The sequence below is a fragment of the Candoia aspera genome, chromosome 2, assembly GCF_035149785.1.
Source record: "Candoia aspera isolate rCanAsp1 chromosome 2, rCanAsp1.hap2, whole genome shotgun sequence".
Classification (NCBI taxonomy): Eukaryota; Metazoa; Chordata; class Lepidosauria; order Squamata; family Boidae; genus Candoia; species Candoia aspera.
Genome location: NC_086154.1, coordinates 106778565 through 106805913, shown reverse-complemented (window position 1 = coordinate 106805913; position 27349 = coordinate 106778565). Strand labels below are relative to the sequence as shown.

The 27349-nt window shown below is 41.3% G+C and overlaps 1 protein-coding gene across 3 annotated transcripts in view; it reads left to right on the top strand.

Annotated features, from left to right (window-relative positions):
• Window positions 1-27349, top strand: part of SEC14L1 (SEC14 like lipid binding 1) — an 84415-nt gene that overhangs the window by 26751 nt on the left and 30315 nt on the right. The window contains exons 1-2 of one of the 3 annotated variants that reach the window (XM_063292882.1): window positions 13181-13243; window positions 21128-21218. In XM_063292882.1, coding sequence (XP_063148952.1) covers window positions 21156-21218 — 63 coding nt within the window. In that variant the 5' untranslated portion in view covers window positions 13181-13243; window positions 21128-21155. Of the gene's footprint in view, window positions 1-13180; window positions 13244-16708; window positions 16900-21127; window positions 21219-27349 lie in introns of those variants that run through there. The other 2 variants (XM_063292880.1, XM_063292881.1) reach the window with 2 other exon arrangements.

Here is a 27349-nt window from a genome sequence, read left to right as displayed (position 1 = left end):
GCTTTTTGGTTTGTTTTTCTGATATGACAATTTCCAGAGGTGCCTCGACACTATTGATGTCAGCCAGAGGCCATTGTCACAACATTAGGGGCAGAGGAGGTGAGGAGATTGGCTCAAGTCTCCAGCTCAATATATCCAGGATAGCACATTGATCTTAGTAACCTATAGCCTTTACAAATATTGGCTGATATAGACAAATAGTCAAGGCAGATCTTATTTTCTTGAGTAACACTGGTGAAAACAAGAGGCAGTGCAGTCTTGGGGAAGAGGCCAACTTTCAGTGGTAGCCCATATATTTTGTATGGAAAAGTTCCTAGATTCACCTCTGAGTAGTTGAGGAAAGACCACCACCATTATTTTACCATAAGCATTTCTTTTGAAAAAAGGGCTGTTCTTGCTTACACAAATATGTAATTATGATGAAACAGTTTAGCAGAACTGTCTAATACTTCAGGGAAACTGTTTTCAAATCTTGTTGAAAGAACAAGGTGATTTGGCAAAACACTGCACATTACATTCTTACATCCTGTGATTTTGCACTCTGTACCAACTTTCCCTGGAGGGAACAATTTGCGATTGCATTAAAATTGGCTATAATCCCATTTATTTCAGCCTACAGGGTCAGACAAAAATATGGTAATTTCTTCAGCCTATGGTACGTAGGAGAAATTGTCTGAGTCAAATGTTCCTGCTCTTGGCTATTGAGCTACATATAGCTTGTTGAAGAACAGCTTGTATGGGCCCTGGGTAGAATTATGACCACCCCCACTCATGAGATGGGGAGGGATACTTTGACTCTGGGAGTATTTTTCAAGAAAGTGCCTTGGGCAGGAAAGTGGCAGTAATTTCCTGTAGAATGCATTCTCTGCTGGAGACTATGCTGTGTGCAAAAACCTAAAAAGATCTAATCTTTCTGTTAATTGGTTGTTGCTGTTTCTCTTCCTCATCATTATAGAGAAAATGCCTGAAGGTAAAAGGGGTTCTGATAAAAACTGGGCAAGGCTCTATATAAGTTTCTACTAATCAATAAAAACGATCCTTCTATTTACATTCTTCAACCCTTGTGAGCTATTCCTCCAGTACTGTTGCATCTTGTATCCTTCCATAACCTTTCAAATTTGTCCACACACACAAACACACACACACACACATATATATGTATACTGTATACTGTATATAGAGAGAGAGAGAGAAAGAAGAAAGCAAGAATACAAGAAAGCAGGACTACAAACATTTCTGAGGTTTTTTTTCCATTTAACAAATAAACAAGGCTTTTGATTCCAGAATTTAGAAATCTGTTTTAGATTTCAGTAATCTTTTTGGAGACTTCTCAGATTCATAACATAGTGTAGCTTATTGCCTAAACAACAGGTTGCTGTCTTCTATACTTACCAGCTGCTGCAAAATTCCTTTGTAAAGTTTCAGGGAGGTCAATGTGTGTTTGTTTGTTTTTTTTAATGCTTCAAAGATAATCACAAATCATGTGCTCTGTATTTGAGAAAAGTAAGTTCTGGTTTCCAAAAACCTCAACACTTCTATGGCGTATCATATAGAGACTGTTACAGTATATATGCCTTGTGTAGTTGGTCTCTTAGCCGTCATGGCATTCTCCAATTATCCTGAACTACAGTTCCCATAATTCCACCTCCAGAATAGCCACTGATTGAGAATAGCTTGGCTAGGGTGATGAAATTGCCATCCAATGCTTCTGGAGGCACCACAGTGGGGAAAGCTGATCTACTATTTTTATTTACTTTAGTAGTTAATCAGTTGATGTGGGACTTAGGTGTACATAATTAAAAACAGGAAATAATAACAACCTCCCCTCCCCACCATTAAGATATAGTTTTTATTCACTCCATTATTAGTGCATAGAGTAATTTTGTCTTTTCCTTGCCATGTACTTTTAACAAGAGTTTAGCAGGATCCTCAATTTCATCTGTTGAAGTTGTTAGGTTTTGCATTCATTTCATTTAAGCTGAAATGTTCTTTTTATGCAGATATGTAGTTCCAGATTTTGTATCTAATAGTAAGATAGAATGAGAAAATATTAGGGAAGTAGGATACCCCTATTGCAAAGCCCAAATATCTATAGTTTCAGATGTAGTGCAGGGGTGTGGGCGGGTCAAATGTAACATTTTGAGGGTAGATGGAATAAGAAGCAAAACTCCTTAATTTTTAGAACTACGAAAGGTATTAAATGCAACTGTTTTCTTGCATTTCCTACATCAAAATGGTGAGAAATTATGCCACCAATTTTTAGTAAGACTGCTCAGTAGAGACTTGGGGTGGGGTGGGCAAAGGGGCCAAATGACGACATGTCAGTCATAACACAGACGATGTGACTTTTTGTGTGAGACTTCAGGATGCTCATCAAATGGCTTGATTCCTTTGTGATTTGTTTGCCTCTTCATGGGGAGGCACACTTTTATTCATGGAGGTCATACAAATGTAGTCATTTTAGGGGTTCTGCATCTAGTTCCCTTAGAGTGGCATTTCACAATTTTTAAAAAAGTATTCATTTAAATGCATGTAGACTAGGGAGGTTTCCTTGCACAATTAAAACTGCCATGAAGCCACTAAGCAGTTCCCTATTAAATCATTATGAAAATATACTTTATGAAATAATTAGAGCAAAAGTTGATTAGATGGGACATCTACAGAGAATTGTGCTTCTGAGCATTTGCAAATAATTTTTTGGCTGACAAAACTGGTTTAACTTGCAGCGATCAAGCAAGATGGAGTTCTTATACAAGGAGTTATTGTACTTCCTGCTATACCAGTTTAAAAAGAACACTGGATACTGTTTCATAAAATGTCACAACATAGAAGGCTAAATAGCAAAAGAATAAAATACTCAACTAGTAACTGGTAATTACTGATACATGCAAATTGTTCACAAAAGCCAATTGGATGCAATGGCAGCGCAGCTTCTGTCACAATAATTTGTGAACTACATTACATAGATAAAATAGAAATACTTCCATAATGGTGGTTTGCATGGGAAAGTAGCAAATGACAGCAGGGGTATGGGTATTGTAGTAACTGCAGGTATCATATGCCTCATGCAACCTCTCTTTGTGTCCACCAGGAATATGGTTTGAAATCTGTGACCTTTTCTTTGCAGTATACAAGGAGTGAATTAAGCTGTGGCTTATATAATGCTGTGAAGAAAGGAGTCTTTCTAATGCTAGCTTTGAGGCGTGACAAGCATTGCAAAGTAATTCCTTCTGCCACAGCTTAAGCAATATGAGGCAAGGTAGTAGAAGGATCCAAGCTATAGCTCCTCCACAATGTTGGCTCAATTCGTGGGAGAGATGATGCTGCTGTATGTGAGTTCAGCAATTGGAAGATCTGGGTTCCCACAATGCAGTAGCCCACAGCTTTTAAAAATTATGATTAGCAAGTTAAATCATGCACTGCAGCAAGCTACCAACAATGACCAACAGTACTTTTTAGTGTGATGAGGCAACCCAGGCAATATTCAATATTCCAGGGGCATCTTCTCTTTATCCTAGCAAGCCTTGTCTTTCAGATGGGTGGAGCCATCTCCCATAATCACTAGCCACTGTGACCATTGGTTGTGTTGGCTGGGAATTATGAAAGTCCAATGTATGCAGCATGCTGGTTAAGGTGCTGGACAGTTCTGAAATCCATGTTCAAATCTATCCTCAATCATAGAAGCTCACTGGATTCTGTCTCAGCCAGCCTCCCTTACAGAAGCATTACTGTAGAAAGCATTAAGGGAGGGAGTGCTAGTGATTCCACTGAGCTTCTGAGAAAAAGCAGAATACATTCTGGAGGTCACTGGTTCAGGAAAGACTGCTGTATCAGCAAGAGAATGAATTACATACAGATGTGGCCAAAGTATAGGTAACATTCACTTTTTCCCAAAGAATCCCAATTTGCCATGAAATAAGTTAAAATTGGCACAAGTAAATGGCATCCACCATACTTTATTCCATAGTCCATATAGCAGACCCTCTGCAAAAGTGGAGGGGGTACCAGTACTTTTGGCTGCATATATATAGACTCTATAAGAAGGGTAGAGGCTGTTGTTCAGCAGCAGAGTGCATGTTTTGTTTGCCAGAGAGACCAGCTTTAATCTCTTGCATCTTCAGACAGAATTGGAAAAAGCCTTGCTTGAATCCCTGGAAAGTTGCTGAAAGTACAGGAATGACAACAACTAAAATTCATTATACTGCATCTGGAGTGTGCCCAGATAGGGAAGTGTGCTATAGAAAATGGGAGCTAAGCTGATCAATAGTGTAAAGAAGCTTCTGATGACCCTAATATTCAAAGGCAGTGTGATTGTTTTACCAATAGATGATTTGTTTAGACATACAAATGCTGCCTCTGTTGTATTCTGTACAAATAGAGCAGTGAGTACTGGGGAGTACTGTATATTTATTTATTCTCTGGATTCATATAAGTGAATACTGTAATAGTATGGTTTCTTTAGTTTGGAATCAATGTGTTGTATGTACCTAGCCACTGGATTTGTTAACACTGTTTGATGGCTTGACAAGTTCATGGACCCAGCCCGCTGTGCTTCAGTCTACAAACTGTGATTAAGCAAACCCTAGCCCCTGATCAGTCAGTGCAGAGATACAATATCACAAGAACAGAACTTCCCATGGGTTTCAGCTCTTTACTGCCATTGTCCCACATAAATCAGATGTGCATCAAAGCAAAACAGGTAACGTCTTTTATCACCCCACTGATCATTACACTGATAAACACTACTCTGGAGAAACATTACAACAAGTCTTTATTAAAAGCAGTCCGAAGAGGGAAATTGTTCAGCAACTAGGTGTGGTGAACGGTTTCTTTTATGCTGCATGCAGGTTTATACAGTATTTTTTAATGCCATCTCCATGTAGGAATCTGAAAGCTGAGCAAAACATAACCATGAACGCATTTTTGAATGAACACACTGCCTGTTATTTTTTAATGGCCAGACTTAATTAGACAACCATGTCTTAACTATTTAAAGAACTGTTCAGAATAAACTCAACAGAGCTTATGACCTAAATTCTCGCTGAGATTTCGTTAGAGAGTAGATAGGTTTGCCTGCCAAGAATCTGACCAAGGCTGCCTGCTGCTTTTCAGAGTGCCTTTATCAGCAGAAATTATAAAAAGTGTTCTGTTAACGAAGCCTCATCTGGTCTTATTTCCTTCTCTCTCCCTGACTTTAAAAAAAAAAAGTACAAATGTGCTTATCAGTGCAGAATACGCTAGATGCAGCAGTACTGGAAGTGAGTTTGCTTTGAATAAGCACTTGCTTGCATCATTCTCTTGAGGACAAATGTCCGATAATGCCATCGTTGTGTCTATAGTAAGCATGTGGGGTGTAAAGGGAATGTACCACTGGATAAAGCATCTATACACAGTAGGCCTGATTCAAGAGCATTGTGCCAGCTCCCCAAAGACTTATAATGCTCCTGCTTGCTCTCACTTGCTCTCTCTACCCACCTAATTAGTAATATTTGCACCAAGATCCTCTTGATGTGTCTAGACTTTGATCTAGGACTTGAGAATACTAATTCTAAAACTCAGCTGTATATGTATCCACTGCAGCCTATGTATTTTCCTATACATCCTTTTGCAATCACAATAATTCTTCATTATATTTCACCAAGAGCCCCTGAACTGCCAATAATTTCAGATTCATATTGATCAGGTTTATTGTTTCTATATAGCCTGATATCTTCTAAATAAGCTAAAATAAGGGAGAAAATTAGAGCTGCCACCTTTCCACTAAGGGTGTTAGACAGAAGGTATTTTCTCAGTTTTATTTCTTCCAGAAATAGAGAGCTTCAGCTGTGACAGAGGTTTTTGCATTCCGTGATTCTGCAGCTCTCTGAGACCAGCTGCAAATCAAAGGCCAGGGGCAGGAAAACAAGAAAAGAATTCCCCTTGAAGGCAGGTTTTGATGCCTCCTTTCATGTCTTAAAAAAAGCTGCTAGGAACAATAATTTGTTTTCATAAGTTCAATTCTTTTGTTATTTACTTTTATAATTTATATCCCACGTTCCTGCCCGTAGAGCATTGCTATTTTTAGGGCTGTAAGCTCTAAACAGTGTGATCAATAGATTAATCAGCTAACAAATAGATGATCAACTGATAGAGGTCAATATTAACTACACACCATAACCTCCATAATAAACCATAACAAATACAGCTTGTTTACCCTCAGTTTCAGGGTTTTAAAATCTCATTTAATCCATCACAGTCCCCAGACTCTGATTCATTTGTCTGATGACTGACAAATTCTTAACAGGTTGTGACTAGCATATACTGACTCAATCCAAAACCTTAGAATATCGACCGTCACTGCCTTAATTATGTGTGGAATCCGGTAGTTGCTTCAAGATAATTCTCATGGAAGATAATCTTGAATGCTATTTGGCTAACTTGGAAAAGAAACATTGCAAACCAAGGCCTTCCCCCACTTATCACTAAATGTTTCCTGAAGGATCTGACTGGAAACATTTGTTGTTACAATATTAGGCTAGGAATTAATATCCAACAAAAATTTTTTTACTTAGATCCTCTCTTCCTTTATGAAAGGAATAAAGGCTGGTTGTGAGGAGGCAGGAGAGCATTTGGGGAGGGGAGAGGTTCAAATTCAGACAAATTGCATGCTGCTGTTTCTGTTTTTTAAAGGACTAGGAGTCTCAAAATCCTGGAAATCTCAGTCTTTCCAAATCTGAGAGAGCCTGGAGGAATAATATTTGTGAATATTATTCCATCTTTGAGACCTTTCTCTCACATACCCAACCCAATCCCAACCTGACCCGTAAAAAAATTGTGGTACAGTAGATGGAAATACAAAAATAGGCATTTTCATCATTCCCCCCCCCCCAATCCCACAGAAGTAAATTTGGGGGTCTTCTTTTTTAATCAGACAACAAAACCATCTCTCATTTTTAGTTAAAATTAACTGATATTTTCTGCTACTCCTGCTGTTTTGTTGCTATTATTTTAACTGCAATTTACGTAGTGCTTTTGTCTTTTACTGTCTCATAATCTGCCTTGCAGTTGGTATGTATTTTAGACTTTTCTTTTTATATATCAGGATTTATTTGAATACCCTCCACCCACTTCAGTGATTGCTATTCTGTTTGCTGTAAGCTTGCTAGAAATGCGTTAACCATCAGGGCTGGAAACATTTCCTCCAAGCATAGAAAACCTCTGGAATGTGCTATAGGGTGGGGCATTTATTTAGGTTTTGTGGGACTCCCAGCTGTGTCTCTCAGAATGTCAACTTTGGGGCTTGTAGGCTGTATAATTATCCTGTGGAAATTATGAGTCCTGTGAGGTCTCAGAGGTGAAGCAGGGGAGTTACGTTGCTGACAGTACTTCCAGGGAACTCAGTGCTTTCTCCCTGGTTACAGAAGCAGAATAAAGGTTGCAAAAACAAACTCATTCTATTATTGTAATTATTCAAAGATCCCAGCATTTATCTTCCTTTTAAAACCCTTTGTCAGAACCCTGCTAATATTTTTTTTTTAAATTAAGAATCATTCTAGCCATAGGACTAGAAGTATTGGGGATTTTGATGCTAAAACAGTATTCCTCAGATCACAGATCCAGACAGCAGTATGGGGTGTGTGTGTGTGGCAGGGTTCAAAACAGGCAAGATGGCAGTTGCAGTGTTGTGATGCAAGCCTTGTCTTTCTGTCCATGCATGGTGCATGCACCATTGGATCTGGTGCTTGTTAGCTCTTTTACCAATGCTAATTCAAAGTGCTCTCCCCCATCCTGGAGTCCTCAGAAAATTATATCAGCATGAAATTGGCTGTTCCTGTTGCTGATCCCTATCATGCTTCTACTGTCTCCAGCCGCTGCCAGGCCCCCGAGTTCCCTCCAAGGCAGTGGGACTTTGTACAGTTCAAGGCTGCACTTGGATGATGTCAGAATAAGAGGGAAAATAATACTTTAACACCAATACAGCTAAGATGTTTTAAGGCTCAGTCTCACTCACGGGCTATGGATGAGATGAAGGTTGTATCAGAGAGTTATAGTGGAAAAAGAAGATGCCAGGGTATGTTGATACCCCTGGGGAAAGGCCCAGTGTTGAGATCAAGTACTTAGGCATCCATATGAAGTTGAGCACCTGGCTTGTTTTTCTTCCTTCCCCCAGGTTTGGACACATCTAAGACTTGAAACATTCCCTGGGTCATTGTGTTCCATTGGAGCCACCCATATGAGGCAAGAAGCAAAGCAAATGATTTTATCCTACAGCCACAGATGTGTTATTGTAGGAGCTTGTTTAGCTAGCAACTGAGAAAGCAAGGCTTTCAGAATTCCATTGTTGCAACTCTTCAGTCCACATGCTGTTATTTATTTATTTATTTATCAAATTTATCACCGCCCATCTCCCCAGAAAAGGAACTCTGGGCAGTTTACAATAAAACACATATAAAAAGCCATATAAAACTATAGAATAAATATAATACATAATAAAATATAAGTATGGTAGGAACCTGATGGCTAAAAAGTTCTCTATGACCTGCAAGCCGAACAGGGCCACTCTAAGGAACTAGCCATCCCCAGAAGTGACTATTCTCCCTCCCGCCCCAGGCGTAGTGACAAAACCAGGTCTTTAATTGTTTTTTAAAGTCCAGGAGGGAGGGGGCCAACCTCACTTCTGGGGGAAGGGTGTTCCAAAGGGTGGGAGCTGCTGCAGAGAAGGCCCACCTCCTGAACCCCACCAGATGGAATTCCCTTGCAGATGGGGTCTGTAGCATGCCCTCTCTGCATGACCAGGTGGGACGGGTTGATGTAGTGGGGATGAGACGGTCCCTTAGGTAGCCTGGACCCATGCCATGTAGGGCTTTAAAGGTGGTAACCTTGAATTGAACCTGGAAGCATACTGGCAACCAATGCAGCTTGTGGAGCAAAGGAGTAACATGTGCTGATCTTGAGGCACCTAAGATTGCCCACGCAGCTGCATTTTGCACCAGCTGTAGCTTCCGGATACTCTTCAAGGGTAGCCCCATGTAGAGTGCATTACAGTAGTTTATATGGGAGATTACCAGGGCATGAGTGACTGTTCAAAGGGCAGTCTCGTTCCAGGAAGGGACGTAACTGGTGCATAACACGAAGTTGCACAAAGGCCCTCCTTGCCACGACTGCCACCTGCTCTTTGAGCAGGAGTTGTGAGTCCAGGAGGACCCCCAAGTTATGCACTGGGTCTTTCTGGGGCAGTGTGACCCCATCCAGAACTAATGATGACAATTTCCCAGAAATTGAGGAGCCATTAATCCACAGCCACTCTGTCTTCCCCAGGTTCAGCCACAACCTGTTGTTCCCCATCCAGGCCCCCACAGCCCCCAGGCACTCAGAAAGGGTGGTCACAGCATCACTTACTTCACCCAGGATGGAGATGTCTAATTAAGTATCATCAGCGTATTGATGATACCTCACCCTGTAGTGACAGATGATCTCACCCAGTGGTTTCATGTAGATGTTAAAAAGGAGCAGAGAGAGTGCCGAGCCCTGTGGCACCCCACAAAGTAGGGGCCGTGGGCTGAATCTCTTGCTCCCTATCAACACCGACTGAGACCGACCCTGGAGGAAGGACGTGAACCAGCGCAGAACCACGCCACCCACCCCCAACTCCCTAAGTCAGTCCAGAAGGACACCATGGTTGATGGTGTCAAAAGCCGGTGAGAGGTCAAGAAGAGCAAGGATGGATGCACTGCCTCCATCCTGCTCCTGCCAGAGGTCATCCATTAAGTGCGACCAATGCCATTTCCATCCCATAACCGGGCCTGAAACCTGACTGAAAGGGGTCTAGATAATCCGTTTCCTCCAGGATCCTCTGGAGCTGTAAAGCCACCACATTCTCAACCACCTTCCCCAAAAAGGGGAGGGGGGAGACTGGGAGAAAATTGTCCAGTATAGTAGGGTCCAGTGACAGTTTCAAGTTATCAAGTAGTTATACTTTTGAATCAAATTATATCATCCTTCATAGTATTTTTCTATCTAATCTTTTCAGACTGCAAGCAGAACAAAATTCTATCCAGTTTGTTTCCATCCTTAAAAGTGTTCATCATCATACAGAAAAGACAGCAAGAGTGACGTTTTACTCATTTCATAAACCACCAAGACTTCATTCCCTGTACAGATTTACTTAGAAGTAAGCCTCATTAAATTACGTGAATTTACTTCTAAGTAAAAATAGTTACTTAATAGTAAGGGACGCGGTGGTGCTGCAGGTTAAACCGCTGAGCTGCTGAGCTTGGCAATCAGAAGGTCGGTGGTTCAAATCCGCGTGACGGGGTGAGCGCCCGTTGCTAGTCCCAGCTCCTGCCAACCTAGCAGTTCGAAAACATGCAAATGTGAGTAGATTAATAGGTACTGCTTCGGCGGGCAGATAACGGCATTCCGTTTAGTCATGCCGGCCACATGACCACGGAAGTGTCTACGGACAAACGCCAGCTCTTCAGCTTTGAAATGGAGATGAGCACCGCCCCCTAGAGTCGGACACGACTGGACTTAATGTCAAGGGAAACCTTTACCTTTACCTAAAAATAGTTTGGGTTGTAGTGATAATGCTTAATAGGAGAATTTAAGACAGGAATAAATTCCTCCTATGTATTACTTCTGAAGACCTACATTTTTTAAAAATCTGTTTTAGTAAGCTGCTCTTTTGTTTTTTGTTTTCTCTCTTTCCTAACTCCCTGTCTCTTTCCCCCCAACCCCCTTTACTTTACCAGTTCTTGTTATCTGGTCGTGTACAGAGCTTCAGAGGTATTTCCACTGTGATGGGCAGAGAAGTAGATGGCAATTGCTTTCATGCTTGCTTTGTCTGGAGCTGTCATACTTTATGTGCTCATGTTGACATATATCACTTCCATTTTTTTCTTCCCATATTTTCCACTTGTGTGCTTCTCTCTTTTGTTGATTAAAAAGTGCATACAGTTGTTCAGACTGAATAGACAAAACACTACAGTATTGAGACTTTAAAGAGGTTGCGGGGGGAGTACATATAGCTTAGAGATAGATTTCATACTTAGTAGGCAGAAAATCCCAGGAGCAATCCTTGGCATCAGTGCTGAGCCCGTGCCCTGATTGATGTAAATCTGCTTCCATCCTAAGGTTCTAAAGTTTCTGCACACTTAATGGACAGTGTTTATTTTGCAACTTCTAATGAATCAGAGCCAATGCATTTTAGGGAAGTGACCACGTGCAATAGTCACTTTGTCAATTCCCCTACTATTACCAGTCACATGGATTGGGGTCAGTGAAACACTATGCCATAAAAATATTGGTATGGACTCAAAAGACCCTTTGTGTGGGTGAAAAACATGCCTGCTTATGCATGATAGGGTATTCTGGAGGACTCCGTTTCAGTTCACGTCTCATCCCCATAATTGTTGTGGTGTCAGTAAAGATGGCATACAGATATAGAACATATGCAGAACCAGTTTGATTACCAGTTTGATACTTAATGCTCTTGCTTTAAAAATTTCCATCAAGATTTGATTTCAGAATATAAATCTACAAATGTTCAAAGCTAAAAAAAAAAAAAAAATGACTTGCTGTGATGACGATTTGTCTAAATTATGCACAAGTCCATGGTAATCTGCTTTTAAGGACTGTCATTTCATTATAGGAGATCAAATCTCATGTTTTGTTTTCCAGTTTGCTTCAGTGATCTTGTGATGATAATTGATGGCACTCAGTTCTGGACCCATACAGAAACTTGCCGCAGAATGCTTTGCAGGCCTACTAAACCTATGGCAATAATATGACCTTTCTCTCCCAAAATTTCCATGAGTCATGTTTGGTCTTCAGGCAGGCACATACCAGTGTTAGTCTGCGTAAATCTTAGGCAATGAGGCAGTGAAGGTCAACTTTTTGAGCTAACACTGTTTTGAATTTCCTGAGATTTTTTTTTAAAGAATGCATGAGTGAAGTTAGTGGCCAAGTAAAAGCAGGGAGAAAGAGGGGAAACAGATTAAGTGTTATAGATTGCTACTGAAGCCTAAACATATAAACAAGTGTCACCATGGCACTATTTAAATCTTTGATATCACCCACATTTGGAGTGTTACAGGCAATCTGGCTGTCCAATCTCAAAGAGACCCTGGAGGAAGAAAGAAAAAATGGCAACTGAAACAATCAAGAGACTGGAGTAAGTACTTCTGATGGGTGCTAGTGGGATCTTAATTGAGATGGGAGGAGAAAAAGTGGAGACAGTGATACAGATTTTATAAATAATCAGAAAATATTCATAACTGCCTTTTCTAGACCCCTTCTGAGAAGAGGGTGCAGTGTGGAGTAATGAAAGGTAGCACACAGATCCCCTAACCTCGTGCAAATCTTTTACCTTTCAAGAATCTAAGCAAAAAGGAATCTTGGTAGGGAAGAGCAAGAGCCAAGGTTTTGTTTTTTGATATAGATTGGCAGCAACTTCAAAGAAAAACTAATTTAAGACAGCATAAGCATTGTGGCAAGTTTCTACCTGTGCCTGTTCACTGGGAGGCTAAAAAGGCCATCAGAAGGCAGGCTTATCTTACTTTCTGAAGAAGTGTGAAGGTCAGTAGTCCAGTGTTTATCTTAATTGACTTCCTTTGGAAGGCCCGTTCGTAAAATGTCAATATTTGTATTTATTTACAAATGTACAGGTTGAACATTGCAAAGTGGACAAAATGTAACAGAACTGTCATTACATTCACATCAGATCTTTCTTAGAAGATAGTCAGCACTCTAAGTTACTTTTATGGTGTCCAATTTGTTTTCCTTTTCTTTCCAAATCTGTCTCTGCTTTCACATATTGGATCCCACACCCTTGTTGATGACTCACCTGAATCCAAATATTCTAGAGAAGCAATTTATTTATCTTGTGAATTTGACATTTGGCTATAATGGGTAATCGACATCCACTACCGCAAGACAACCTGGTCTACTAAAAGGGATTTGATTGGGAATTTTTTTTCCATTCATATCAATCTACCACATTGGTCCCCATGAGACAGACTGTTGCAGGTTTCTGGGTTGCATTTCCAGGGGGGCAAGTAGCTTTTTCTTTTTTGTATGGAGAAGAAGCAACCATAGGGAGTGTGGGGAGCAATTTCCTGTACTGGGCAGTGAAGCTTGTATCAGTAATCACATTTCTTTGCATGTTGCCCAATCAGGAAGACAGTGACCAGAGATGCTGTTGAATAAGGATAAGAAAGAAATTGAGAGCGGGATGAGGAAGGCATGAGAAGGATGGAATGAGGAAGTGAGTAGATGCAACGTGGAGAAAAAATAAGACATTGTGTTGAATCACACAGCACTGAATGGAGACAGAGGAGGAGTTGGATGGAAGGAACTGAGTAGAGTAAAAAAGATGAGCTGGAAGAATGACAGAGGGCAAAGGATCTGAAATGTGACAAAGCTGGAAAGGAGTGTCAGAGAAGAGACGAGGAAAGACTGGTCTTTGGAGTAGATTCCAAGTGAAGGAGGAAGGACTTGATGGTTCTTGGACAAAAGAATCATCATCATACAGTGGTTATGTTGGTTGTGTGTGAGGAACTGAGATAGAGGCCACTGTTGTCCCCTTGCAGCCATTACAGACACCCATGAAGCTGTTATGGATACTGCATCAGAAGAGTACAAACTGATGGAGCCCAGCATATCGATCTGTGTATCACTAAGTAAGAGGCTGGAATGATTAGCAGGCACCCTTATGGGGCTGCAACAGCCTTCACTAGCCCTGCCAGGGTGGGGCAATGGAAGGATTTGTTTGGAGACTCTGTATGGCAGTGAAAGAGCAAGTGCCGCTCTGTTATTTTCCTCAGCTGGCCTTAGAAAGGTTCAAGGATTTGCTTCGCCAAAGTAGTGGTTCTGGGAACACTGGGTGGGAGTTTATGTGAATCCAATGAATCTGAAGAGCATCAAGTTTGGGAAAGCTTCTGTGCTGAATGATGCAAAGTAGTGCTCTGACACTGATTCAAAAATTGCTGATTAGGAAAAACGTCAAGTTTCAGAAAATGTTATCTATTTATAGGAACTGACAACTTCATGAGAAGCTTGGCTTGCAACATGGACTTCATAACATAGCACAATTGCCTAATCTAAACGTGTTTTCACAAAATAGTGAAGTTTCAAAATGATTAATTATTAAAGGAGGCAGGGAAGCTTCCCAAACTGAAATGTTAAATTTGAATACTTGTTAATTCCAGATGGCTTTTCTTTAGCTGTTATTTTCTTCCTCCTCCTTACTTTTTTGAGTCTATAATTTACGATGAACTCAGGATGCACAAACCTTCTGATACTGAAGAACATCAAGCACGTAACTCACACCTTGTGAAATGACAAGCTTGACAGCAATTTCCCTTTCCCTCTGCCGATAGTCCTTGATCAACCTTCTCACGTGAAGCTCCTCCATTGCTGTCACAGGTTGTCCGCTTCATTTTTTGTCATACAAATCAACTTTTCCTGGTTTATCATCTTTACTTTTTTTGGCCCAGAGATACACAGTACTCACATCAATACAGTCATCACCATAAACAGCCTGCATTCAGTGGTGAATTTCAAGTGGAGGGACTCCTCTGGCAGTCAAAAATTCAATCATGGCCCTTTGTTTAAAGTGCACTGATGAGTACTCACTGCAGGCTTTCATTTCAGGACCAACAGCAACACAACCTTTTCTCATAGCAATTTCATGGCAACTGAAATAAAAAAAACAGAAGCTAAAGAACACATCACAGCTTCCAGTGCATCGTTGTTGGTGACCTATAACATTGGAGGCATTCCTTTTCATTCAATCCTCATACTAAACCCGCTTTTCTTAATCATAATTTTATTTGTTTGTTTGTTTGTTTGTTTATTAATGCTGGAGCAGATCTTTATACTGTGGTAAGATATAAAAGGAAGTACTTTATTAATTTATTAATTTATCATATTTACAGTATATGGCTGCCCATCTCACACAAGGTAACTCAATGGTATACAATAAAACCAACTATTAAAACAGAATATAAAAAGAGTTAAACAATTAAATAATTTAAATGAGTAAAAAGATTGCAAGAGGGTCAAATTCAGATGTTATACTGGTGCAACCAATGCGTGGGCTCTCTGCTGCCAGGGGATCCCCAAACCTGATGAAAAAGACATGTTTTGAGGACTTTCTGAAAGGCCATAAGGATTGGGGCCAATCTCACCTCCAGGGGGGTGATGTTCCGGAGGGCGGGTGCCACAGCAGAAAAGGCTCATCTTGTGGATCCCTTTGGGGCAAGATTTGTTGGCAGTAGCCTGAGAAATTTAAAATGGAGCTTAAATTGGGAGGAAGCCAACAGAGAAGAAGAAAACTAAGGCAATTCCTTAGCCTAATTCCCAGTGATATATTAGGAGCGAACACTGTTGAGTTACCTCTTTGTTTAGATGAGTGAGTCTTCGGGTTTTCAGCCCGAAACAAGCGAGCAAACAAGTCAGAAAAAAAGTGGTTGTGGGGGGGGGGGTGGACTCAACAATGAGCTGTGACCTTTAAAAAATCCATGGCAATCTCAATCCCCACTGTCTATTCCTTGGGCCTAGAAATTCCTGAGTGCAGTTTGATGTGAAAATGAATGCCATCTACACTTCAAATCTTGCACCCACATTTATTTCTGGGACAGAGTGTGAGTGAGTATATGTGAGGGGGTTGCTTGGCTTGTATCCAAGATGGATACATTCACTTGGTCTCATCTCTCATGTCTGGCCCTGGTGTACCTGCAGACATAGAAATATAAGAATGTCTCCACTCAAGCAGTTCCTAAAGTTATTTCAGAGGAATGGATGGTGCTCTTTCCTGAGTAAACATTACCTTGCATGTGTATCTGTCAAACCTAGCTATTATATATAAGCTAGAACAGGGCCGCAACTGGGGGGGGCAACCGGGGCATGTGCCCGGGGTGCCACGCTGGTGGGGCACCAACATGAGTGCTGGGGGGGCGCCAGAATGGGCGCGGAATCCATGTTTGCCCTGGGTGACGCAGACCCTAGTTGTGGCCCTGAGCTAGAACACTTCCAATTATTACGGTTTCTTCCTTTGTAAGGAAATATTCAGCCCAGCAAACAAGCTATCTTTCATGGGGTTTCATCCCTTAAAAACCCTACATGTGCAACTCCCCTTGGACATCTCATAAGTTCCAGGAATCCGAATCCTAAAAATGCAGTTCGAAAATACAACATTCTGTAAAAGCTACTGAGCTATTCCACAAAAACGATGTAAAACTTAGGGGGAAATCATACGTTATTGTTAAGTCATTTTTCCTAAGAATCACAGACGCAGATGACTGAATGGTAAGCAGTGGAATATTGGAATGTTTGTATTTATTATTAAGGTTTGTTAAACAAGCATGGGTGCTCACTCTTTTTCTGACTTGTTTGCTCGTTTCGGGCTGAAAACCCGAAGACTCACTCATCTAAACAAAGAGGTAACTCAACAGTGTTCGCTCCTAATATATCACGCCACTAATTCACTTTGTTAAAAGCACAACGAGCGTATAAACTTTTCCTATAAACTAGACACCCCAGCGTGAAAATTTAATCCTGTCTGAAGAAAAAAAAAAAAGAACTACCGTGGAAAAATACCCCGCACACTTGCGCCAGCTTGTGAGAAGAAGCGGGCTACAGTGAGCATGCGCAGAAAGCTCATTTCCTTCGGAGAGGAAAGCTTAGCCGTTCTTTAGAGTGCGCAGGCGCACGAGCGGCCGGGCGACGGGGCCCCTCCTCCTCTAGCTTGCCACTGGGTAACAACGCCGGGCCGTTGTCGCTTGGCTTCCTCCTCCTCCTCGTCGCCTCCCGGAACCGGCGGGGGCAGCAACACTCAGGAGGGGCCCTCCATCGCCAGCGGCATCACAAGGACGGGGAGCCGACATGAGGCAGGAAAGCTTCTGGCCTTGGCGATAGAAGGTGGGCTTCCTCCTCGCCCACCCTGGTGGGCTTCCCTCGGTTTCTTCCTCCATGGCTCTTCTCACCGTCTACCCCCCTTCCTCCTCCCAGCTCGTGCCCTCCTGTTGCGCCAGGTCCCAGGTTCTCCCGCCGCGCTGTCTGCGGCTTATGGGGCTTAGCATCTGGCACATCTGGACCTGCTGGCTGGGGGGTGGGAGCCGTATTCCGATGAATCTTGCGGGCCCCAAGTTGGGGAGTGATGCTCTCCTGCTTCTCCTGCCTTGCCTCTCCTCCGTCCCTCTTCCTCTTCCCCTTCGCACCCCTCCGAACGATGGTCTGTGATCGCCTTTATTCGCCTTCCCTGTTCTGACCTTGCCGTGGGAAGGTGTCCCACCCAGCCTCGGTCCTTTACCCGTTCACCTTGCGCCTCCCGGTTCGCTATTTTCTCAGGGTTGCCCCCCGCACCGCACCGGAAGGCTGTGCTCGCCGGTTTGACCCTAAACTTTGCTAAACGCTTTTCTCTCACGCTAAGGTCACTCGGTCTTCAGCGTTTTTTCCCTCCGCTGCATCTACTTCTTCGAATCCTTTTGGAGTCCTTTCGCCGCCTCTCTTCCCCTGTTCTTCCATTATTCTTGCACCCTTAACTGGAAGGAGCCCCTGTTCTGAATCTGTTCTCCCCCTCCTGCCCAACCAAATCACCTCAAACACCCTTCCTGTGTTCCCTCTGATTGGGATCCACAGGTCCTGGGCATCCTTGTTCCCTGGCTTCGTTCCCACTGAACTCTCCTCATCCTTGCCCTGGAATGCCTGGCCTCTCTTTGCCTTTCTGCTTTTTCTTATACAGTAACATGAACTCAATCAACTACTTTCAGGCCCCTTGCTTTATCTCAGAATTCTAATTTTATTCCCCTTTTTACTTTGCTCTCTAAACTGCTACACCGCTATTCTATATGCTTGTTTTCCTTGCTTTGGATTTAGTCATTCATCTTCTACACTGACCCTGAAATTCCTAGCCTTTTTCTCAATCAGGCATCTCAAATTGGCACGATGCCTAGCTTCCTTTCCAGGTTAAACTTTTTCCATATTCACAGGTATGGGGGAGGAGGGATGAGTCCGGGTGTTCAACTCAGAATCCATCCTGTCATCTAACTTACCTTTTGGGCTTCCTTTGCTTTCTAAAACCATGTAGTCTACAGCCTAAGGAAATTTTGGGATTCTTTGTCAAGTTGATGCATAGTAAATAGATTCCATGTTTATTTACTTTTTAATAACATAGGAACAATAATAAACAATTGTCTTTTGTGCTACTTTGTAGTCTGCATAAATAGTAGGGGAGAGGAAAGAACAGTTGTTTTTTCAAGTATGGGCTTTTGATGATTTGGGCTGACAGTTCTGCTTGGATATCTCAGAAAAAGACTATAAATAATTTGTTTATGGTTTGCTGACAAGTAGACCATTGTGGTTTTGTTTTGAAAGGAACTCACTTTTTTTCCATGTTCTTCTCCTTAGTTGTTTATAAAAGTCTTTGTTAGCTTCAGATTGCCGATGGATTTAAAGAAGCAGTCATTCGGGTGAAAGAGCCCCCTCCCCACAGCTGCAGAAAGTTGCTCATTATTTGCCCTTTTAATGAATGTAAGAAGATAGCTAGTTTTATCTAGTCTCTGAAGAAGCAAAGTATGGTTATCACTTCTGAAAAACCTATATATCAATAAGCAGTAATACTCAGTTCCACACATTCCTTAAGGATGTTGTGCTGCGTGATAGTTATTTTTAGTATCCTCTGTGTGTATTTGTGTTTATCAGCACAGAAGCAGGTCCATGAAAATAGTATGAAATATATAGGAAAATGTGTGGATGGAAGCTATTGCATTATTCTCTTTATTGTGCTTATGAAGATCTCTTTATGTTTTTAATGACTTTAAAGTAAACTTATTTATTAAAATGATTGTTACCAATCCTGAGCCTCAGGAGAGAGTGAGCTAGAAATTTAGTAATTAGCTTACATTGTTTAGGTGACAAAATTAGCTATTTAATTTGGAGAATATAATACCTTATACAGGTAGTCCTTGACTTATGACCATTCATACAGCGACCGTTCAAAGTTATGGCAGGGACTTACAAAGTTATGGCCGTTGCAGCACCCCTGTGGTCATGTGGTCAAAATTTAGATGCTTGGCAGCCCGCCCACACTTACAACTGCAGGGTGCTTCAACTCCCCCCACCTGTCTATTTCCCCCCATCTCTGCCCTTTTGGGTGCCCTGCACTCTGCCACATACCCCTGCTGCCCCCTGCTGCTCCCACTGCTGCCTCCAGCTCCCCCTTGCTGTCTTTTTCCTCCTGCTGCTGGCCTGGGATCTAGGCAGCAGGAGGAAGACAGCAAAGGTCAGCAGTGGGCAGAGTGCAGAGCACCCAAAAAGGCAGAGATGTGCGGGAAATAGGGTTGGGGGAGTTGAAGCAAAGGCAAGCACAGTAGGGCTGGAGAAGTGTGAGGTCCTTGCCTAAGACGGCACTGTCCTGGTCTAATGACTGCAACTAGGGCTACTGGAACTGCCATTGCTAAGAGTGCGGTCACGTGATGTTTCAAGTAATGACTGCATTGCCTAGCAGTGGAAATTCTGGGCCCAATTGTGGTTGTTAGTCGAGGACTACATGTATATCTTATTTGGGAATGTCTTCCAACTTTGGGACTTAAAGTTCCAAGTGTTATATAAGTATATTGGTCAGAACAACTTTTAAGAAATTCTGACAAACAGTAGGGAATAAGAACAGTCTTTTAAATAATTTCCTCCATTTTATTTAATATGTATCTTGTCCTAATTTTGTAAATAAATCTATCATTATATTTCTCAGCTGAAACTACATCTATGGCTATATTAGCAACAGAATAAAAGCATCGCTTGTTTTAGTAGGGAAATAGAATGGTTGTGTGGATGATAGTAGTCCTCTTTTTCCTTGAAATGAAAAACTTGAAGAGCTTTTTAAACAGATGTCTCAAGAGCTCATAGTCTGGAAGTATTCTTAAATGCTGAGAGCCAGATCTCTTACTATCTATAACATCTGTTCTCCTTGTTTGAACAAAATATTATCCGTCTCTCTTAATTGCAAGCAGCAAAACAAGCCAAGAAATTACAATTAACCATAGCTTCTCATTTATCTGAACTGGGACATTGTTAATTCCTTCTGTTTTTAATCTACCCAGTAATCTCTTTACAAAATTACTTACACCTTAAGTGTTCTAAAACCATCAAAAGAAAAGCTGTAAAACAATCATATTTAATTAATAAATAGCACATAAGGGGCAGAAAACCTAAAAACTGCCATTCTAGTGTAGAAATTATGACTAATGGTATCCAAACAGGAATATAGTAAACCGCCCAGAGTCCCCCCTTTGGGGGGTGGGGGTGGCAAAATTTAATAAATAAATAAATATCAGTCTATAGGTTAATAATGGCTTCCATATCTTGGCTTGTTTAGAAGCCATTAACTAATACCCAGTGCAGACAAAATAGGAAGCTTTGGCTAATTGTAGCTACTTGGCTGGTTCGGGTATGCACAGGACAAAGATAAGATGGCTGTGTGCCAGTATCTGAAGCTCATCTTACTAAGAAGTCTAAACGTAGATAATTTTGCCATAGCCAAAAACAAAAGTTACAGAAATGTAGCAGGCATCCATTTCTGTCTTACAGCCTTCTGCACTTAAATATATTTTTATATTAGTAGCTTGAAACTCCAGGTGTCTTGATTTACATATATTTGAATATGCAAGTAAACAGGGATCCCAGTTTCCTTCAGGTGAAAAATGTATCTGAAAATAAATACTAAATGTACTTATGCGTATGAGTGCAACCCTAAGGAGTATAATCTTAAAATGTAATGGCAGAAATGAATGCATATGTCCCGCATAAATGCTGCATTGCACTTCTTTCTTCTAGTGATTTTATATTCGTACACATGCACACATAGACAGCACACACTTTCCATGATTTAAACACTTGAAATAGAATAGTTTTTGATGAAGTATCTCTCATGGGTGGTGCCTCTAAACGCATGAGGCATTTTAACAAAATGGAAAGCTGTTGCAGAAAAAAAATATTCTCATAGTGACTTCTTATTTTCAGTTTTTAAGATCTTTTTGCTTTTATCAGTGGAATAAGAAACTATGGTGCTAGATATATGACCTACAAAGGCTTGGTGAATGTTATTGTTTCAGCTGCAACATGCATATAACTATGGTTTTTGTATTTTCAGATCTGTATAGTACGAATTATTGGTAACCATGGTGCAGAAATACCAGTCTCCCGTGCGGGTGTATAAACACCCCTTTGAGCTAATTATGGCTGTAAGTATCTGTTTTTGTAATATAATCATGAATTGTATTGGCTCTGTTTATTGCTTGGTTGGATAATTAAGAAAAGATTAAGAAATCTAGCTGGTTTTGGACATAGTTGCTCTAAAGAAGTTGGTGTTTATAGCCAGTTCCAGTTACATATGTTCAAGGTGGCATGTTCATTTCTGTTCTTTGACATCAGTAGGTAACTTGAAACAAAAGTCAGAAAACAATAGGAATAATATGCATGGCTATGGAGGCAGTTCATTGATTGAGTTCTGTTATTATACAAAAGCACGTGTAAGAAATTTTACTTGGTTTGGCATAATACCAGAATTATATTAGCTTGACTGCTTGGCTTTAGACCTATGCTGATTATAAAAACAGAAGCAGACAGGCAGCTGTAAAATCGTATTTTTCTCTAATTAATTAGGGAAGTAATTATTTTCTTTTTATTATAATTTTTCCTTTTTTCATTATGTTGCTGTAAATTTGCTTTTTAGAATCCAAAGCTATTATTATTTTCTGCATATCATAGTTTTGGATTCTGAAAATTGGTATACAATGATTATGTGATATCTCAATTAGCTATTCTGGAGCATCTGGTTCTGAGATTGCAATGTTGCTTACACTTTTCCTGGTATAATTTAAGATACTCCCTCCTCCTGTGGAAGAGAAAAAAAACATTCCTGCATCTTTTAAAAATGTTTTGCTCCTAAACTAGCAATATTATTGGCAGAATCATCGTAGGAGGAACAGCATGTCCGGAGGCGTCGGCAGTAGCAAATAGGCACAATGTGCTGTGTAAAACAGTTACTTTGTGGTAAGAAATACTGATAAAATGATAACTTAAGGACCTTTATTGTGTCATTGGGTGCAGAGCTTTCAAAACTAAAATTTAGGAACAGAAAGAAGACTTAAGGAAGTTATTAAGATATGCAGATTAATTTGGATCTTCACTCAAGACTGACTGTATTATTAATCTGGCCACATGACCCGGAAGTGTCTATGACAACGCCGGCTCCAAGGCTTAGAAACGGAGATGAGCACCGCCCCCTAGAGTCGGATTCGACTGGACTTTACGTCAAGGGAAACCTTTACCTTTACTAATATATTGATGCTTGTGAATTGGGCTGAAAAATACAGAAACTGGGACTTGGTTAAGTAAGAAAAAGTATGAGTTCAAGAACAATTAAATATTGTCATTTGCTTTTTGTCCATAGGAAGCTGATCATGTAAATGAATATAGTAGAAATTCACAAGATTTAACAAAAAGGTTAAAGGGGCTTCTGGCACCATTTCTCAAGAAAATTGAGTGCTGAGAGACAAAATTGAACCAGTGAACATATTGATGAAATTCTGTTGTGAGGAGGATGTGTTTGAGGGCTGGAAAGCGGGGATGGTTGTGACTATGGTCCCACTATGGCCATGGCATATAGCAGCAGAACTTTAATTTATCTCAGCTGCACAGCTGGTACCAAACTTGCCCTCCAGGAGATCCTCATTGAAATACTCAGTGTAGGGTCATTTTAAATGCAGTGAAATGATGTTTCTGTGACAGATGTAAAGTCGTTCATCTGGCTAGGAAAAGCTCCAGTCTTGCCCAGGTGCTTAGGGAGCATTGCATGTGAGAAGTTTCTAGGAGTACTTGTGGTCTTTTAGCTGAACGTGAACTAGCATTGTGATGCAGTAGACAAAGAGGCATTCCATTCAGATTACAGGAGGTGGTAGTTTTGTTGTAGTCTACACTGGTTAGACCATACTTAAAGTACCATGTTCAGTTCTGGGTGCAACATGAAAGGAACATGAAAAAGATGGAGCACGTTCAGAGAACTACAAGGTTGATATTCTGAAAGCCAGGCCCTTATATGGATTAGTTAAAAGAGCTGGGCATGTGTAGCTTGCAAAAAAGAAATCTAAGGAGCTATAAGATAACAAACCACAAACATCGAAAATACTGTCATGTGGAGGAGGTGTGTGTTCTCTGTTGAAACCAAGAGCAGGACAAGGACACATGAGGTAAAGTGAAAGAAAGGAGATTCAGAATGAGCATAACCTTTATCCTGACAATAAAAGCTGCTTTTCCTTGCAGCGGAGCCTTTAAAACCTCCACTTTAAAGTGGAGCTCTGTGCTGGGGTGGTTTAGTGGATTCCTGTACTTAATAAGGGATTAAGATAGATGACCTATAAAGTTCCATCCAGCTCCTATATTCTATGATTCTATATAAATGAGTCTCTCTTGTAAAGTCCCATTCTAGTACGTTTTATTTCTGCATGCAAATTGGCTGTGTCATGTGGTTCTTCATCATAGCAACTGTTCAAAAACCTTTCTATTATCTCAAATATATCTCCTTCAGTGATTGCTCTGATCACTGATTTTTGTTACATCTCCACTGTACCTATGACTTCTGAATAGGGTTCAGAAAAAGGCACTATATACCATATGAATGTTTTCAGCACTTTCCTGAATGTTGAAATGGACAAAGAAAGCAGTTTGCAGATGGCTTTAAAACTTTGTAAGAATGTCTTCATTAGTAGTTCATATATGCCAGATGTTAAACACTAATGGCCAAATAGGTCTTTCAAACCTGTTTATGCATTTTCTTATGCAAATAATGCAATGGATTTGTTTAGTCTGGCAATATAAAACATAGAGCTCTGATTAGCTGATATATTTGGGGAAATGTTTATTTTTTTATTTGAAGTGTCCAGCATAAATTGATAAATAAATAAATAATTCTATCAAATATATCTAGGGCTCCTAAATATTAAGTTCTGGGCTCCTTGAGGTCAGTCCTAAATATGTATTAACACTGTTTTGGATGTTAAACTTCAAAGCATCCATACCTTGAGGATTTATAGTCGGAGCTGGCCAGGGATAAGCTATAAGCAAGCATGAAGTAGGAAATCATTTTTTATGAAAGGGGTAAAGGATGAAATTTCTCTGCACTGTTTTTTCTTAATAAAACAAATGTATTCAGTGAAATGGGACTTCAGAAAAGACAAAGAATGCATTTAATTATGATGAGTTACTAGATTGGCAATACTGATTTTGATTTCTAGCATTGTGAAATATGTCCATAATAGAAAGCAGTAGAGCAGGATTGGTCTTGATTATTTATTTGCTGCTGAAAATAGAGGCAATACTTTCTTGTCAGTGGTTGCTTAAACAAGTAGTGATTAAACAAAAGTTTTCTTCCTTTCTTAAGAAGCAAGTCTTCACTTGATTGCTATAGACTGAAATTATATAGCTCATAACTATTGTTTCCTTATGCTATAGCTGTTTAATCGTACTTCTTTTTTTATATTGAAACATTATTATAACTGAAACTCTTGAGACTGTTATTTAATGTGGTATTCCTTCACTTGCCATTTCATTGATGGCATGATCTGGGGTGGAATAAGAAGTTGAATTCCATCAATTTAAAGTGCTTAAACTCAAATGCCTGTAGATCATAAACAGCTGTGTGATCCTAAAAATGATTGATTGGTTGATTCAATTTATATGGCTGTTCAACTTAGCACACACAATTCTGAATTGCTAACATCAGGTTAAAAGCAACAAACAAAAATATCAGGAAAAAACTAAAAACATATTGTGTATGAGGCCGCTCACATCTCTTCCTATTAACCCCTTAAAGTGGGCTTATCTAATGCCCTGGCCAATGCCTAAGGGAAAAACCAGATATGTGGCATCTTGCACAAGGCAGCAGGGTGGCAGCCCCTAGATCTTGTGTTAAGTCCTCAACAAATTGGGTCAGTTTCATTGTGGCTATAAATTCTCAAGCCAGTGACACTGCACCCAGGGAAGGCAGGTTGAAGTCCCTCTGTATGGTAAGTCTTAGGAACTCCACCATCAACCCAGCCACAGAATCAAACAGCCGGGAAAGCCACTATGTTGCAGGGAAGCTGGCATAGCAGCAGCAATCCCATCTGATCCCAAGAGCCTTTGCAGTTTTCACAAACAGGATTTCCCTTCTGTCATCTGCAGAGCAGTGTCTCTGAAAACCACCAGAGTCTCCCAGGTAACTAAGACCATTCTTCTGCTCCAGCACTGGGGTTGGGGCTTGAAACCCAGTGGACAGGTTTCCGAAAGGGACACCCTCCCCCATAGCCACCCACCCAGAAATCTGGGCCACTGAGGGGCCAGTGATAGGGTATTGGGGCAGAGCTCAGGCATCTAGAACACAGAATCAGTTTAGATCCCAAGGCTGCCTTCCCAAGAGCTTCCTGCTCTGTCTCCCATCATATCTCCCACTGCCCATCACTACCGTGATGTTATTATCGGCTCCTTTGCTCCTGGCAGACCCCCCTCTCCACATCCCTTCCCAGGTCAGAGTGTCCCATCTAACACTCAGATGACACAGCCACCTGACCAATTGGCTGGTCTAGTTCTCCAGATCCCTGATCCCAGTCATCCAGCTATTCCCTACCCCACCCCCCCACACACAATACATACCCATACCACACTCCTGGTTCACAGGATGGATGAAGGCATAGCAATATTCTTAAGGTCACCACTGCCCCCCATCTCTCATTTCGAAGGAGAGCAGATGCTTCCATCTTAGTCACTGCCAGTCTATCAACACCATGTGTCAAAATTGGCTCAGACCACAGTTGGAAAGTTTCTTCTCTTCTGCAACCAAATTCAGAGAACGCTGCTGCCAGGAGATTGATTTCAGGTGAACACACTGCCGCTGCTGACACTACACTGAGAGTTACCCCTAGCTCAGCCATATCACCAAGTCTCCAATAGCTGATCAGTGGCGCCTCTATCCTGATGCCAAGCATCACCAAACAGCTGATCATTGGCACTGTTTCTGCTGCCACTCCATTTCTGGCTCTCCAACTGGCTCCTGGTCCCCTGCAGTCCACCCAGGAGACTACTTTGGAGACTTCCAGTGTTATTTTCTTGCACAGCTACCATGAACCCCGCAACAGCAGCCCATGGCTCAGAGTACATCCAGACGCACTCCAGCCCTTGCAGTCAGGATGTACTCTGCAGTCACCATCAACGTTCTTCATTATCAGTCTTCTATGGCCCATCCCTAACTTTCACTCAGCCATGGCACCCTCACCACAAAAAACAAAGTATCACATGGCAGAATTTCCTAAGATTAATTATAGCTTTGCCATGTATCAAATCCCAGGATTTTTGTTTTGAATGGAACTAGAAGTTATGTAGAAATCTGCTTGCTTTCAAATCTACAGAATTCTTTTTATTTTGGATTTCAGAGCAACTTTCTGTTTGTCATGAAAGCCATTGGAGACATGAGGGAAAAATAATAGGATACAATTGCCAACGAAAGCCCCACCAGGTTAAGGTTGATTTAGATGTACTGGTAGAAGATGTATGTATAACAAAAATTCTTGGTAATCTGACTCAAATTTGTTTAATAGCAGAAATAACATTAACAGGACTGTTCCCAAGGCAAAATAATGCTTCTTGAATTATCTATCTATCTATCTATCTATCTATCTATCTATCTATCTATCTATCTATCTATCTATCTATCTATCTTTAGTGCTGGATGGGGTTACACTGCCCCAGACAGATCCGGTGCTTAACTTGGGGGTCCTCTTGGACTCACGACTCCTGCTCAAAGATCAGGTGGCAGTCATGGTCAGGAGGGCCTTTGCGCAACTTCGTGTTATGCCCCAGTTATGCCCTTTCCTGGACCGAGAGGCCTTCCAAACAGTCACTCATGCCCTGGTCATCTTCCATATAGATTACTGTAATGCGCTCTACATGGGGCTACCCTTGAAGAATATCCAGAAGCTACAGCTGGTCCAGAATGCGGCCGCGCGGACAATCTTGGGTGCTCCAAGATTTGCACACATAACACCTTTGTTTCGTGAGCTCCACTGGGTCCCAGTTTGCTTCCGGGTCCAATGCAAGGTGTTAGTTATCACCTTTAAAGCCCTACATGGCACGGGACCAGGATATCTGAGGGACCATTTCATCCCTGTTACATTGACCCGCCCCATCCGGTCATGCAGGGAGGGCATGTTACGGGCCCCATCTATAAAAGAATTCCATCTAGCGGGAACTCGGAAGCGTGCCTTCTCTGCTGTAGCTCCCGCCCTTGGAACATCCTTCCCCCAGAGGTGAGACAAGCCCCCTCGCTCCTGGACTTCCACAA